The sequence below is a fragment of the Labrus mixtus genome, chromosome 7, assembly GCF_963584025.1.
Source record: "Labrus mixtus chromosome 7, fLabMix1.1, whole genome shotgun sequence".
NCBI classification, from domain to species: Eukaryota; Metazoa; Chordata; class Actinopteri; order Labriformes; family Labridae; genus Labrus; species Labrus mixtus.
In genome coordinates this window covers 20266349-20282100 of record NC_083618.1, presented here as the reverse complement: position 1 = coordinate 20282100, position 15752 = coordinate 20266349, and the positions used below count along the sequence as shown (strand labels likewise).

At 40.9% G+C, this 15752-nt stretch overlaps 2 protein-coding genes across 6 annotated transcripts in view; one reads left to right on the top strand and one right to left on the bottom strand.

The window, feature by feature from the left end:
* ece1 (endothelin converting enzyme 1) overlaps nucleotides 1-15752 on the top strand; it is a 516542-nt gene that overhangs the window by 185149 nt on the left and 315641 nt on the right. The gene's annotated exons all lie outside the window — the stretch shown is intronic.
* Nucleotides 1-15752, bottom strand: part of ephb2b (eph receptor B2b) — a 164722-nt gene that overhangs the window by 25195 nt on the left and 123775 nt on the right. For all 4 annotated transcript variants that reach the window (XM_061041154.1, XM_061041156.1, XM_061041155.1 and 1 more), the window contains exons 6-7: nucleotides 3870-3994; nucleotides 1803-1965 (exon numbers count right to left, since the gene is read on the bottom strand). In XM_061041154.1, the coding sequence (XP_060897137.1) occupies nucleotides 1803-1965; nucleotides 3870-3994 (288 nt within the window). The remainder of the gene's footprint in view (nucleotides 1-1802; nucleotides 1966-3869; nucleotides 3995-15752) is intronic.

Here is a 15752-nt window from a genome sequence, read left to right as displayed (position 1 = left end):
CATTGAATGTTCATCAAAATTGATAACAAGGGAGGGAGAACCAAGCAGCAAACTCCAGGGCTGACAAAGGAAGCAAATGTAAAAGGGCCAAAAAATTGCAGTTCCTCAAATGACCACTTGAAGCTGTTAAAAAAAATAAAAAATAAAGGTTTTGTCGTTACTGGGTGTTAGCTCTGCTGGGTAGCATAGGGTCTCCCTTAAAAAAGAGATGATGTATCTCAAAGTGAATACTCCTGCTACAAAAAAAGGTTAAACAAATAAATAACGTCATGAGGACTTAACCTCAGAGGTATCCATCCTCTGTCCAAATATGGTCACATCAAAAAGCCTCAAACTCCACAAACAAAGGTGTTCACTTTGTGTTTGAGGTGGAAAAAAAAGATTCATGTAAAAATCAGAGTTCTTATCTTCTGAGTTTTTAAATAGATTCATCCCTGCTAAGTGCTAAAGCTAGCTCTTTAACTCAGTAGAATGCCAAATGGAGCAGCAAAGAATTCAGCCAGTCTCACAGATGACTGGAGTAGATCCTGAAGTATGTGCTCATTCAAAAATGTACTTTAAATCATGAATCCAAATAATCGGAAAATAGATTCTCAATCAAATGTTGACCCCAAGAATCAAAATCAAAAATCGAATTGTGAGACACCCAAAGATTCCCTGCCCTACTATGTGTCTACGTATGGACATATGTGAAGAGATCAGCTGGACTATGGGGCCTTGATTGTGCTCTGCTGGTTTACTATATGGATTTGTCTTTGTTTAGTTTAGAGCCCTGAGGTACAACATCCAGGAATATTGAGTTTACACTCATGAAGCTTTCAAAAGGAAGGAGGAAAACTTAATACAGTGTATATTTCTTATATTGATAGCAGAGAGAATAGGATGTAAAAATGAAAAAAGACAATCCACAAACAATCCAGATGTCAAACAATCTGAGAATGATTCAAAGTGACAACATTAAAGTGTTTTCTTTTACTTTCTGAGAGGGAATCATTTTCCTTTTCTTCAATGTTTTTCTGATGATTCCCAGAGCTGTACTCTTCCGATTGTTTACTCTAAACTGTGGTAATCAGTGTCTTCTTGCAGGGGAAAAACAACAACTCTCTGGCTGCATTGGTACATTCTCTGAAAATCATTTTGAATGGATCTCCTTTTCTTTAGAAAAATAAATATTTCCCTGATAAAAACCTGGGTCCTGCTGCACGCTCAGTTGACTTGATATTTACTTTTCTACATCAGCTCTGATATATCTCTGGTGCTGTGATGTGTGCGTGTGGCAGAAGCATGGATGTTTGCTGGAGAGGAGTTCAGGCTAATGACGGCCCCCGGGCAGAGCAGGCTGAAGGAAATGAGATGTTCAGAGGGGAAAACCCAGGCTTTAACCTTCATGACTGATGTTTACTGTATGTTCCTCCTTCTTCCAGTCGTGTCAGGAAACAAAGATAAGCTAACTTTGACCTCATCCTTCAAGTCTTACTGTATGGTGGTAAATGGCAAATGTCGCATGTGTTGAGTTTAAGTGGATGAGATGTATATACCACATAAAGAAGAGAAATATTGGATTGGGAAATAAGAAAAATTAGAATTAGAAGACATTATGGCAGAACAAATATAATTTCAAGCCACACTAATCTGCTTTTGGAGTACATGATCTGTTTACTTCACAACATGATTCCCTTTTCATTCCTGCAGCTGTCTGAATGCATATTACACTACATGGTGTGTTGACGCATGGGGGGAGGGGGGGGGGAGGAGGGGATTACAGGCCTGCGTGCTTTGGGGAGCATTGGCTGAATTCTCACCCTCAGTCATGGTCTGGAAGTACAGTTTGCCGCTGTAACGTCCAAACCCGGCGACGGTGCGGGCCCGGACCTGGAACACGTAGATGCTGCCTGATTTGAGGCCGCGGATGACCACCGTGTTGGTCTGGCTCCTGATGGCGGTGGCGTTCACTTCTGGCTGGTCCTGGGAGAAGAGAACAACATATTTCAATTCTGACACACACAAGTATTTACAAACCAAATACAAAACCTAACTATGGAGACATTAAATGTGCATTATTTCTCTTAATTTAAAAGTCAGAATAAATGAATGAATGATGTCTTATCAAACTCTTATCGTTTATGGTCAATCACATGGATACCAAATTTGATTACTGTGCCTCTCACTTGATTTATTGACTGAAATATTCAATTGACGTGAGTTGAATTGTTTTAAGAGGAAATCCCTCAAACAAGTGAAGGGAATGATTGGAGCTTAAGAGAAGATGTTGATTCTGTTTTAAAAAATATACAACTTTACAGCAGAATCAAACATGTTTTACATCTTTTTGTTGTCATTATCTAATCCCCCCCCCCCCCTTCTGTGTCAGTGTGTAAGAAGCCCAGGAGGCCTTGTCCTGGCAGCAGAAGCCAGGCTCTCGAGTAGACAGTTCAGCGATGTGATCTGGAACTGACTTCCAGCCTCCACCATCAGCCTGTGTCGTCCCCACAACCACAGCTGCTTGCAGGAATGCAAGGAATACAAAGGAGAAATCCTTCCTGCATATTATCCCATATGCTCTTTTGTAAAGCGTCTCAAGATAAACTTATTATGAATTTGCGCAATACAAATGAAGATTGATTGGTTGATGTTGATTCTGTGGAAAGGTAAAGGAATATGCAGGATGTGCCAGAGGACCAGAGGCCCCGCCCATGGGGCACGTGACACAACCATGAGTCTGTTTCTGGTGCATCCTTTTCTGCTATTTTAACAACAACAATTGGTGCTATAACTGCACTATGATCCACAGTTTTCAATACTTTAACAGAATTATAAATGTCTTGTGACAATGCACAAAATGTACCAAACAGCATCTCAAAATCGTGTCTCTTAGATCTTGCATTGAAACATCTCTGGCACAGCAAAGCAGCAGTGACACTGATCGCTGCGTTTATTTTGCAAACATGCACAATAACACGACCACAATAGAACAAATCTGAATCGTTTTCCCCCTCCCAAAAGAAATCATAATGTTTGATTGAGCTGCAGGACTTGAAAGAGGCAAACCTCCGGCAGCTGCGGTTCAGAAGGTAGATTTGGGTGGCAGTTTGGGGTCAGGCGGCTTCTCTGAGCCGTGCCTTCTGATGATCAGAGCTGCCTTTCTCTGCTCCTCTCCGGCACACTGACAGGTCTGAGAGCGGAGAGACTGGGACTCTTTTAGCTGCTCCCTTCCACCCGCTGCTCAGCGCTCACTTCTGAGCCGCAGCAGGGGCCCGTACTATTGTTATGACAGCTCTCTGCAGTGGTGTCAGAGAAGGGAATTATGCTCTAAAGTGGAGCTGCTCTGCATGTTGACGAACGCTGTGTATTTCTTTTTATATACGTGCACACGTGTACATCTGTTTGACTGTGACAGTACGTCTGAGAACGGGTGTATGCATGTAAGTGATTATTGTGTTTGAATATGTGTCTGCATGTGTTCTTGTGAGAAAAGTATGCTGATCCGGTGAAGCTCGACCCCTGAATACTATTTTTACAGCAGCCGGCGCTCAATTGTTGCAACCACAAGTCTGTGTGCATCAATCCCCAGCGGGCCCGCTGCAGGGCTGAGCGCGGTTTCCTTTCCCAGTGACTGACCGTGATTATAATTGAAAGAGAATGAGCAGAAGTTCTGAGCAATGTTCAGAAGCTCAGTCTACATGCCTCCTAGGAAGTGCTGTTATGCAAACGAGCGTGAGGAGATATATTCTGAATTGTAATGTAAGACTACACAAAAGAGTCAGGTTATACTATTAGCATTTAATTTATTGAGATGTACAGGAAGAAAATTAAATAGAGCGTTTGTGAGCATGCATCAGTGCAGGTTTGGAGGATTAATGTGTTGATACCTTCTCATAGTACTGCAGCTCATAGTCCAGGATGACTCCATTAGGCTGGTCAGGCTGGGACCAGGAGAGGGTGATGCTGTCCACAGTGCGGCTGACCTGGTGCATTATGGAAACAGTCGATGGAGCTGCGAGGGGACAAAGACAGTGTGTTAAGGATGAGGCTAAAATCAATCACTCCCCACTTCACAGTCACGCACGGAGGCTTTTTTTTTTACAGCGTCTTTAAGCTCTCAGCCAAACAGCAGGTTCTGCAAAGGTGTGATGCTATAAAATCTATGTAATATACTGCAGACTGCTTTTAGAGAGTCATGCATCACAAGTTGGCAAGTTACAACACTGGGCCAAACCACAAGAGCAGCCTCTAGGGACTTCCCAGTATCAACTGTGATGTTGTAGTGATTAATTTGGGCTTGTCATGTTGCTCATAACAGACCACCTTCTTGGTATGAATCATACAAACAACATTTAACCGTGTATTACATGACACTATCCAGTCTGAACCTCATAAAATAAAAAAAATCCTGATTTGGCTGCAAAACATGCTTTTTGTACATTGTACCCCGTAGTCTAACTTCTTTTACTTGTTGTTTAGGAATATCATAGCAGAATTTTTTTTTTCATAGAACAAATTGCATGTGTGTTTATTTACTGCAAACACTTTTCCTATTCCAAGTTAAAAGCCGTTTCCACATATGCACTCCTGAGGATTTCTAGAGGATTTCAGGCGGACTGCCCTTGAAATCCTCCTGATCGGGTTGTTCTTACATGAACCTCACAGTGGGACACTAGCCCTATTGGATGGGAGGGTGGAGAGGCGTGTGGGGTCTTTTGAAGCAAGGCATGACGTAAAAAAAGGGCGGATTTAGCAACAGAGTCTGCTATATGACGCTATAATGAGAATACTTTATTAATGCTGTTTGACTGAATCATACTATCTACTACTACTAAGAGAGGAGAACAACAAACTGGGGAACAGAAAACACACTGCAGCAGTTTATCACGCGCAGAGATCCCAATGATCGCGTGCACACAGTATATGGCCGTGCATCAATCCCATGAGATCACCGCCTCCCACTGGCTCAAGGTGAATTCTCCTGATTATAGCCTGCTGTCTTCTCACGTCAGCTCACTCAGACTTCATGCAGAAAAGACACGAGGGGTCTGGCAGAAGAAACTCCAGAGAATGTGAAAACTTGGGCTGTTTGTGTTCACACATGCAGCTCACCCTGAAAGCTTCAGGAGTTTTTCAGGAAGTGTGAACAAGGCTTAAGATTACGTTCCTACCTACCAGTCACACAATTGGGCAGGGAAACAAAGATGACTTCAACACCCTTATGTCATTTTCACGTCAACATTTTTATAGACTTTGGAGCGGTATGAAAAACTAGGTTAAGTATGCCATGCACTTCAAAGGTTTGAGAGGCAACTGGTGAAAGCAACCTTTTAAAAGCAACAGACAGCTTTGCAGTAAACTTTTAACAGCACAGTTGTTTGCCTCTTTGCCTTTGACTTTCTCATTAAGGGGCTCAACAGTACGGCACTTTTTGCCAGCTGTATATTACAAAGGTTTTGGCAGGAGAAACGACATACATATTCTAAATGAATACCACTTAATGGTAATAATAATAATATATACAATTAATATACAAAAGAAACCAAAAAAACACAGTGAATAACTGTTAACTGTGAGGGATGATCCCAAAAAAATCTTTGCAATTTTTAAAGCCAACGTGGGGGCTGGAGCTTTATACCTACATAAATATATCATTAAAATAAGTTCAATACATAGAAGTATCGTCTTTTTCTGACAAAACTACTTTTCATTATTCATGCCAAGTTCATGCCAAGTCTTAAGTCTAAAGTCATTTTTAATTTTGTCACATTACTGTTATTTCCTTTCTTCCTTTTTTTTACATAAGGAAGTAATTTATAATTCAGCCTGTTGCTTAATTTTATTCAGATATTCTCAGGCAAACAAAATGTTCAGAGTCAGTATTTAATGACTTGTACATCCTGGGTGGCCCTCTACAGTCTTGCATTGCCTGGTGATTGAAAACTTTGCTCATTCTTCTCAGCACAACCACGAGGTCAGGGGGGCGTGATCACCCTGAGTCCTCCAACAACCATTAAGATTAGTTCAGGGTGCCGCGGGTCAGCGTAAAGCTAAGAGAGCTGAAGATAAAAAGCTCTGTCTGGGGATCCTAGCAGGGCCCGCAGGCCTCTCGCTCTGAGCCTCTCTGTATGTGTGAAAGGGTTTGCTGCTTTGGGAGTAAAAGTGAGGGAGGGGTGCAGGGCGAGATTTATGGACACCGAGGCCCCACGCTCATCCCCTGCAGGCCCGTGCGGCACACACACGCAGCGCTCAGCCAGCAGCACAGGGGCTCCCCTGAGTCCCTGCAATAAAGAGGGAAGTCTCTGCAGCGGCACGCGTTCTCTGTGGAAAATCCACCGGCTGGGAAACTACAACTGACACGCCTCCATGATCTAAGAATAAAAGACTGCATGTGCTTGGTTTTTAAATCACAAGTTTGTCCAAATGGTACAATAATACCACAACACTTTAGTCACAATACAACATTCACTCATTCTGGGAAAGACTGAGTATATCCAAATCACGTGTTGCAATATCTTCATGACCCAACTGCTAATTATGCCCTAGTCAAAGTCTGTTAATGTACTAAGATCAAGTTCTCTGTTTAAAAAATCAATAATTATGTCTCCATCTTTAACCAAGCTCTTATGATTACCACTGACGGAAACCTTCACTGGCCTCACAATAATAGAACACAGCACATGTGCCTGTCGTTTTTATGATTTTATACATTTTTATAATATGTAACAGTCTTTCACATTTCCATACTAAACATGAAGCTCATTCTTTACAGCAAACTGATCAATTCTACATTTTATATCAGTTTTTTCCCCATTAAATAAACATGGAGGAGTTTAATGGAGAACTGCTGTTTAACTATTCTACCGTTATGCATGAAAAAATGTTCCCTCTTTGTGGACCTTATAGGCCAAAAACTATGACTATGTTAATATAACTATGATGTATTTCTAGGGTCAAATTATGTTCAAATTATTATAATACAATACTTGATCCCCCCTCCCACTCCAAGCATTTATACTACTCAAGTAGTTGTTTGTGTTGTCGCTAAATCCATCCTGAAGCAGGAATAAAATATTGTCTGCAAGTGACCACAGTGAGTCAGAGCCTCTGATAAAAAAGTCCCTTTAATCCCCTTACTCATTCTCATCAGCTAATCAGGCCTGCCTCCGCGCCCTCCGACCCCAACAGAAGCATCCATCTGAGGCAAATAAATTATGATGTCTCGTATAATCTGCGCTACAGTCGAGGGGCTGAGTATGTCCTCATGTGCTGCTGCCAGGAGATAATAAATAGAGGTTCTGTATTTCATCTCAGCGAAGCACTTACACCATGATGGCCTGTGACTCTGCCGTGTACATACATCATGCCTCCTTCCTGCAGCCGGAGGTACGATAATGTACAGGCAGCAGTCACAGGAATCTTCTCCATCTCTCTGTACTCTCTAGTTTGTTTGCAGTCACAAGACGACAGCCTAATAAGGCAAACAGTTCCTCTAAAGGGAGCTCACGAGTATCCCATTACGGATGTACATATATTCAAGACTGCCACATGGCCTTTTCCTGCATAGCATTTCCATTAAAACACGGCACAGCCATGCCCAGTAACCTGATCCAGGGCCGCGGAAACAAAGGCAGCTCATGTATTCATGTACAAAGGATGGACGCATGCCAACATGAAAAGCTGTTGGAGGAGAACTCTGCGGTTTTTTTTCTTCCGCTAAAGGACGACTTCCAGACAGCGGGGTGGCCGTCGCCATGTCTGAGCGCGAGAAAACGATGAGGGTGTTTGGTGTTACAGAAAAACAAACTGAGATTAAATTAAAGGAAGGAATTTAAAGCGAGGACATTAGTGTGTTAAAAACATAAAGTGTTGAAACATTGGGGTCGTGGATAAAGTAGCAATCCAGCTGTGTTGTGTATTTGAAGTCAATTTGGTACATGCATTTCAAGCTAAGCTGACATTCCACCAATTGGCTGAGGAATGTAGCGGTATGCCAAGGCCTACAGCAATGACTCACATATGAAAGCCATTTTCCTTCATCTAATTTATATACTCTACAAGTCGCCATTGTAGTCTAAATCTCCAAAACTACCAACAACTTTTCTCTATTGGAATCATTTTTACATGGTTTTCACTGTGTCAACATCGTTCACAGAGTTACTCCGCTAAATACATGTTTTACTTGTTTCAAGCCCATTTCTCTGTTTTCAAGGTAATTATCTTTAAGCCGTCTGGATTGCAACCCATTAAAGGCGATTAGAAATTAAAAACAAATATGTAAGAATGTTTCCCACTCGCCTATGGAGTGAAAGCCAACCCTTTATAAACTTTGTCAAGTCCGATCAACGTCTTCAAAGTGGGTGAGCTCCACTTTCACTGGATGCTCTATTTTTAAGGGTTTCTTCATGAATGTTCTCCGAACTAATGAAGCGGTTATTATGACAAAGGCAGGGATTGTATGTTTATGTAATTAAATGATACGGCTGAATTGGAAAGATAAATAGCTTTGATGGATAGGTCTGTAGAAGGGGATTTCTGCCTGTTTCCCGTGTACCACAATGAGACAGCAGACTCAAGAGGAGCTAGTCTGCCTCACAGACGTTACCATGTCCAAATGCACCACTGATGATTATTAATGCTGAATACTAGCTCTTAGATTTTCCCTGCTGCTCAGACACGCAGTGATAAACCTTTAAGTGTGTGTTTAACACTATCTGTCTCCGACTCGATCCCACTTTCTCCACCAATCCAGTCCCGGCGGATGGTTCTTCTCCAATATGTCTGTCTTTCCTCAATGTTTCTGCCAATAAAAAGGATGTTTTTTCTTTGCCACTGTGGCCAATCACTCTTCATGGTGGATAAATGTGGGGTCTCTGTAAGTTAAACAACAAAGAGTAGAGTCTAGACCTGTAGTTTTTTTTTTTTTTGCAATTTGGCAAATTCAAACTGATTGATTGGTCGGTTAAATAGTTTCATTGAGACATGGAAAACATTCTTACTAAAGTAGATATACAGATGATTGCGTAGAAAAAATGGTGGTGAAATAGAAGTCATGATTCAATGTTTTTGAAGAAGGAGAAGTGAAAAAGTACAGGCACTGAAATACAGTTTAACAGTAAAAAAAAAAATATAGCCCTTTGTTCTACCTCTATTCAAGTAAACTAAAGCTTTTAACAAGTTGGAACCAAAGTTTTTTTTTAACACTTGCTCTATAATGATGTTTTTTGTTTTGTCATCTTGCTCCAAGTTCCTCTTGCCAAGGACAAGCTTTTGTTTTACCGATCTTTACTGCAGTCTTATTTCCCTCTGATTCAGATGTCCCACTACAGGAAATATATTTTGCAGCAGCAGCAGCACACAGAAGACAACGCCTACAAGGCCGACATCACTGTAAAATAAAAATGAAAAAAAAAGTTTTCAAAAATCAGACAACACAACATTAAAACATATAAAACATTGCCAAAATGGGATTTAAAGTTAGTGAAGTGTAATATGGAGGTGTGCAAATGTGTAGTTAAAGTGCAAAAAGAGCAACCTAAAGGCGTATTGCTATTTAAAATATGAATTACAGGAACAAATGTGACATGGAGACTTTTAGTTCTCCTCACAGGAGCTCTGGTGTCTGTTTTTTTGTTGAGACATTTTCTACATTGTGTATTTCAAGTGATGGATTCCCCAAGTAATCATCTTTCTTATTACCCTACCTACTTACGTTGAAATCAACCTTGATATTGGAAATGCTGCCCCGTAATGATACAAAATAAAATTGCTAAGAATTTACAGTAAATGTATTAAAGCTTAATAAACAAGCCAGTTTTAAAAGTGTTGAAAGTGTAGAAATCTATGCTAAAGCGTTTAGTACAAGTACAATGTAGAAAAAATGAAATACTCAAACAAAGAACAGACCTGAAAGCTTTAGTGTAGTACAGTAACTAAGTATTTGTCCCTGGTTACTTCACCTCTCCGGTCAAAATATAGACGGATTGTGTTCAATGTTTTCATTTCTAATATATCCGTGTCTGCAAATACCTCAATGATAATGAGTGACAATAAAGAGTGGATATGCTGGGGCTTTTATAAGGGGGGGGGGGGGGGGGGGGGGAATCCATTTAAGACATTCAAGGTTGAATATCACGTTGCTTAATTGTGAGAGGATGGGAGGCCCCAGCTGCTGTCAAAGAATTAGGTTTCAGAGCAGACATCATTACTTAGGGACGGGACACGATATGAAAGACGCTGCCTTTGGAGTGTTTTGTAGCATGACGCTCTGGCCTTGGCCCAAAAACAGAGAACACAGAGCCTCTGTTTTGTTCTACATCTCTAATAGACGTGTTTGTGTAATGTTTGAACACCTAGTGACTTCCCTAATCAATTAAAGATGGGGTTTACCGGGGATATTTCCACTCATTTAAATCTGAGCCGATTTAATGGGGCATGCTTCTGCAAACGAGCACAGACGAGAGGCTTTCATCCATCCCATTAATTTACGTCTCTGTGATCTTTTATTATCCTAAACTCTTCTGGTGGGCTTTACCACTCTCTCTTTGACTATTTTCTTGTTTGGGGAACGCTGGATTCCTTCTGTTCGGCCTCATTACTGAGCACTGAACATGATGGGCATCTTCATTAAGCAAGGCTGCTGAAGTGAGACCATTGTGATGGGAAGGCCGGAGAGGGAGCTCAGTCAAGGGTGGCCGTGTGGCTCTCAGGTTGGAGAGGTCTTCAGGTGCACCGGTACCTGAAGACACTGTCAGAAAACTGTGAGGACTGAAAATCACAATTTAAATTGTTCTGGTAGCAAAACCAGTGTTGAAGTGGCCTCTGATACAGCATAAAACTTAGGATCAAGTATTGGCGAGCTCCATTTTATAGCCCTAAATCTAACTAACTCTTAATATATGAGTTTAATTTTTTTATTTGTTTGTTGAAACTGAGTAATGCTTCTCTTGTTGGCCAGGTTTCCCTCGTAAAAAAATAGATCTCTTATCTCGATTGGACAAACATGGCAAACTAGAGGTTAAATAGAAATGATCAAATAAATGACTAAAACGTTGAGTCGTTTGACAGGAAATCAAATTATCTTCCATGCTACATAACAATAGTCTTGACAGTTAGTTGCATTGGACTGCATCCGGAGAGAGTTTGATATTTTTATTGAAACCTATTAGCCACTAAAGAAGAGCTGAATTCTGATTGTTTATCATTTGATGATAGAAATCATGAATGACAATAAAACGACCTGATAAAGGAACGTTTGATGGTAGTCATTGTCTGTGTCAGAAAGGTAAAAAAACTGTAGCAGAGTATTGCTTCAATAAAAAAAGTTCCTTTTTATTTCCAGCCGCCGACTTCTTCTCTGTGACAGACAGCGCCACCTCTTGGTTTGACAGTTTTTGCTTTGGTTCAAGGCAACTTAAAAAAAAAAATGGACATCTTTCAATCTTTTCTTGCACATGAATCACGTGCTTCTGAGAGAGTCTGTGAGAGGCCTTTTATCTTCAACTTTCTAACATCCTCATGTGTCTGCAGCCATGTGGCTCTGATATGATTAGACGTTGTGGAGAAGGGAGCAACGCTATGATTTGGCGAAGACGGGGGAGGCAGCGAGAACAGGTCAGGGCTCGTAAATCCCTTTTCCTTTTCATTGTAAAAATCAGTTTCCCCACAACGCAGACTCTCCCAGAGGGCCCGAACCAGCTGGTCTTCTACCCGGCAGCCTCCCAAACAGGCTGCCACTGCTCCACTCTCTCCCACTGCCGTCCATTTATGAGCTTCTTGTCGGGCCGTCTTAAAGGGAGAGGCCCACGTTTAGCGTGTACTTTTAGCATGCTGGCAGCCTGCCCCGTCTTCCCCAGCTGCAAAGGATTGTGGGTTTTAGATCTATAAAGATTTTCCAGAGCAGTAAAGCTACAAAAGTGAGATTTCAGTTCATCAAGCTTTAAACCATCTGCACTGGAGGAGATTGGGGGCTATAATGCACTCGTATACACACCATAAGCTAATACAGAAATAGGCTCTTCATTGGCTTGAAGAGTTTTCAGATACTCGCAGGGGTTAGGGTTTAAATCTCAGCTGAGGCGGGGAATCTGCAGACGGAGGAGATGCGACTCAGATAAGGATGTGAGGAGACAAAACTGCGGAGGAAAGGGGAGATTATTCTGCTGCAGTAACTGAGCTTATCGTCATGTTACACTTATTCAGAGAGTCTACTGGTTGATATGAATAAAGTGCTAAATGATATATTATATATATATATATATATATATATAGATATATATATATATATATATAATAAACACTCAGTTTGAATCTTGTTTTAGTTCTCTGTGGCAATAGTTAGTAGTTAAAGGAAGACCGTGTAACATTTTACCCATAAATGAAGCTGAAATCCAGTATATCCTCTATAAATGTCTCTCTGAGTCATGACTGTCTATAATGAGTGAGAAGAGCGAGTCCCGCCAGCTGTACTGTTGTCTCCAGTAAACTCTGGGGACAAAGACGAAGTCAAGCCAAAGGAACCTCGGGTTTGGAAGGTGTCTAACCTTGAGTTTAACACATGCACAGCACTTTGTGAAACATTTACAGAACTTGATAATATAGCTTTGAGAAAATATAAAACAAGACGTAAGAAAAATAGTCAACAGCCCTGTGAAAATATAAGTTTAAAGCCACATACCAATGCACCAAATGTGGAAAGACCGGTTAGTAATGCAGCACAAAAAGCATTGCATAACTGCATCTGCAATCTTTGCATATAAGAAAAGTTTGTGTGCCCTGAAAGAGACGCCTTCTGAGAAATGTAGAATGTACACGCACATCATTCGATTGTCAATGCCGTGACTCATGATCTCCCAATCAAACAAAATCCCATCCCCATCATGGTCAGTCCCACCTTCTGCTGTTTCCACTGAGCAGCTCCAAAGTAACATTAATAAGACCCGGATACAACATAGATCACATGAACTCTGTCCCTATGTATGACTTCTGGCTTTAAGTCATCTACACAGGACGGCGATGCGGTGCCATGTGCGGCACACAATAGAAAAGGATTATAAAAGATCATCTCCGCTTATAAAGTTCATGACCCCAATTTACACGTAAAACCTCGGAGAGGATGATGGAGGATGCAGATCGCATGATCAGCGGGATCTCTGGAACAAATGGAGGCTACATTAAAAAATGAGAGGCATTAGTGACATCTGAGCAGGAGTGGGGGGAGGGGGGGGGAAGTTGCACGTCGAGTTTTAAGCAGATTCTCATGAGTGTTGGCAGGAAAGTCGCTCAGACTTTGACAACTCTGTTTTGCATCCACCTTAAAAGGAATACTTAATCTAAATGTCAGCTGAGAAACTGGAAGTCGAGAGTGTTTTGGCAGAGAAACGGAGAGAAAGAGGAAAGAGTGAGAGGCTAAAAGAGACACTGCCATTGTGTTTATCATGGAACCATTTTCCTAATTGCTTAAGTTAGCTCCATAAAGTTTAAATAAAAGGTTAATACATTAAAAAAAAGTGCTGATTGTGTCACGGCCCCTTTTTGCTTCATCCCCTTTATTTATTATCCTTTTTTTTTTACTCATTATTCTCTTGTGTATGAAGAGTAAATAAATGATTGCTTTACAGAGTGTTTAATTATTCAGGCATTTTAACTTTACAGCTAATGCACTCAACAAGATTTAATTGCAGATTCACATTATGTTCTCTTTTACAGCCCACTGGGCCAAAAGATCCTGGCCTTTTAACCTAGATTTGTGCGCAAGCGATGTGCATACTGTATTCCTCTCCTCGCTGCACAGACTTAAACCTGCAGACCTCACCCAGAAACAAGAGATCAGTACAGTACAAATCATCACAACCAACCAAAATCCACACGGCTGTACTGAAAGATTCATGAACCAGATCAATTAGTTAAGTTATTTTGACAATCTGTGTGCCTCTTCTGGGGGTGGGGTCATGATTGAATTCATGCAGCATGCATAGATTTTAAAATCCGATGGGCCTCACTGTCTCCCCTGCAGGCTGCAGTCTGAATCAGTCTTTGTGAACAGGTTGTTTTCTATGTACTATATTTTTGCATGAATGACGTGTATGCGTCTCAGGGTTGTGTCAGTGCTGAGCTGCAGGTGCACGCTGATGCCGCCTGTCTGACCCACACTGGCACTCACCATATGTGTCCTTCTTAACACCTTCTGTCTCTGTCACACTTTGCACGCCATGTTGACTGGTGGTCCCCGTCTGATTCTCTGTCTCACAAGCTCTTTATCAACAGCTTTCATCAATCACTGTCGTCTATTCAGAGCTGATTGTTCTGATTAAAGTGCAGCCTGAGACACTTTCTATTGTCGCTGTAACATTTGGGGGAAAATAGGGAGGGGGCAGTTCCTTTATTTATTACTACATACTTCCTTAATTCAACTTTAACATGCATATCACTCTCTACATGATACCTTTGAAAACCTACATCCTTATCTTATTTCAAGTAACCTAAAAAGTACATTCATGCCTTTTTATATTTGAAGTAGGATGTTTATCTGTGCTTGTCAGATAATTCTGGCTGATATTAAGTTTAATGAGATGTTTTTGATTAGAAATAAGACAAATAAACTTAGTTTGATTTTAGTTAGATTCATGTAATTTAATGATTTCAATTAACTGAATTGTTTGCTTGAATTGGGCTTATTGGTTTATTGTTTACCAGACATTTCCCTTCATTAGTCTCTATAAATAATATTTTTCAATTAGATAAAAAAAAAAATGATTTAAGTATATCACTACTTCCTCATCTTTATTACAGTTCTGTAACACAAAAGATCATAAAAATCAAAATGACCCTGCATGAAATAAAGGTAATCAACCAGAAAGACCCGTCACCGCCATGAAAACAGAATCTGAACTCTTTTGTTTTTTTCAAACTGTCTTTAAGTCAACAGTGTAGTAGCTACACTTGACTGCCTGCTGCACTGACACATTCTGGCAGTCCCGCCTGGCTCTGCACCAGTGCTTTTCACACCACGGCCCAGTGGAGCAGCTAAGTCCCTGGTAGCCTGGCTACACTGGACCGGGGCAATTTGGACAATAATTAAGCCATAAATCTTCCCCACACCATATGAAAAGGCTGCACCCAATTACACCACCCACCCACCCACCTACCCTACTGAGCAATATGGCTCACATCAACAATCAACCAGTTCACCTGATAAGAAACCAATTCAGTCTCTCTGCCTCTCGATAGCATGAGCAGCCGACGCCTCGACTCACCTTGAGTTAATGAAACGCCCAAACAAATATGTCCTCTGCACTCTAATGCACCCAAACACTAAAGATTGCAATATGCACAGGCTATATGGAGATCTTATTCATCTGTTAGAAAATGTGCGATGCAGAAATCATTCACGGCATAAAGATAGTTTGCATTCAGGTGGGAGATAGTCACTCTTCTATGCACTGAATCTGAGGATACAGCTGCTCTTTTAGGGGCTGGCAAATAACGGGCAGTTCCATTTTAAGGGATCTATTATCTGTTTTTCTCTACTTCATTTAAAGCAACAGTACCGTCTGTGTACATAAGAATATATTATTTATTTTGCACTCAATAAAAAAAGACATAATCACACATTAAGCGCACCATCTAAACATCGTTGACATTTTAAACACAGCCTTGGGAAAGTGAACTGAAAGCAAAGCACCATATAAGGACGTTCAAACTGAAACTAAGTGTTTACTAAATGGATTTTATGCATGGCTGAAGTAAAACCAGTTGAGCAACAGAAAAAA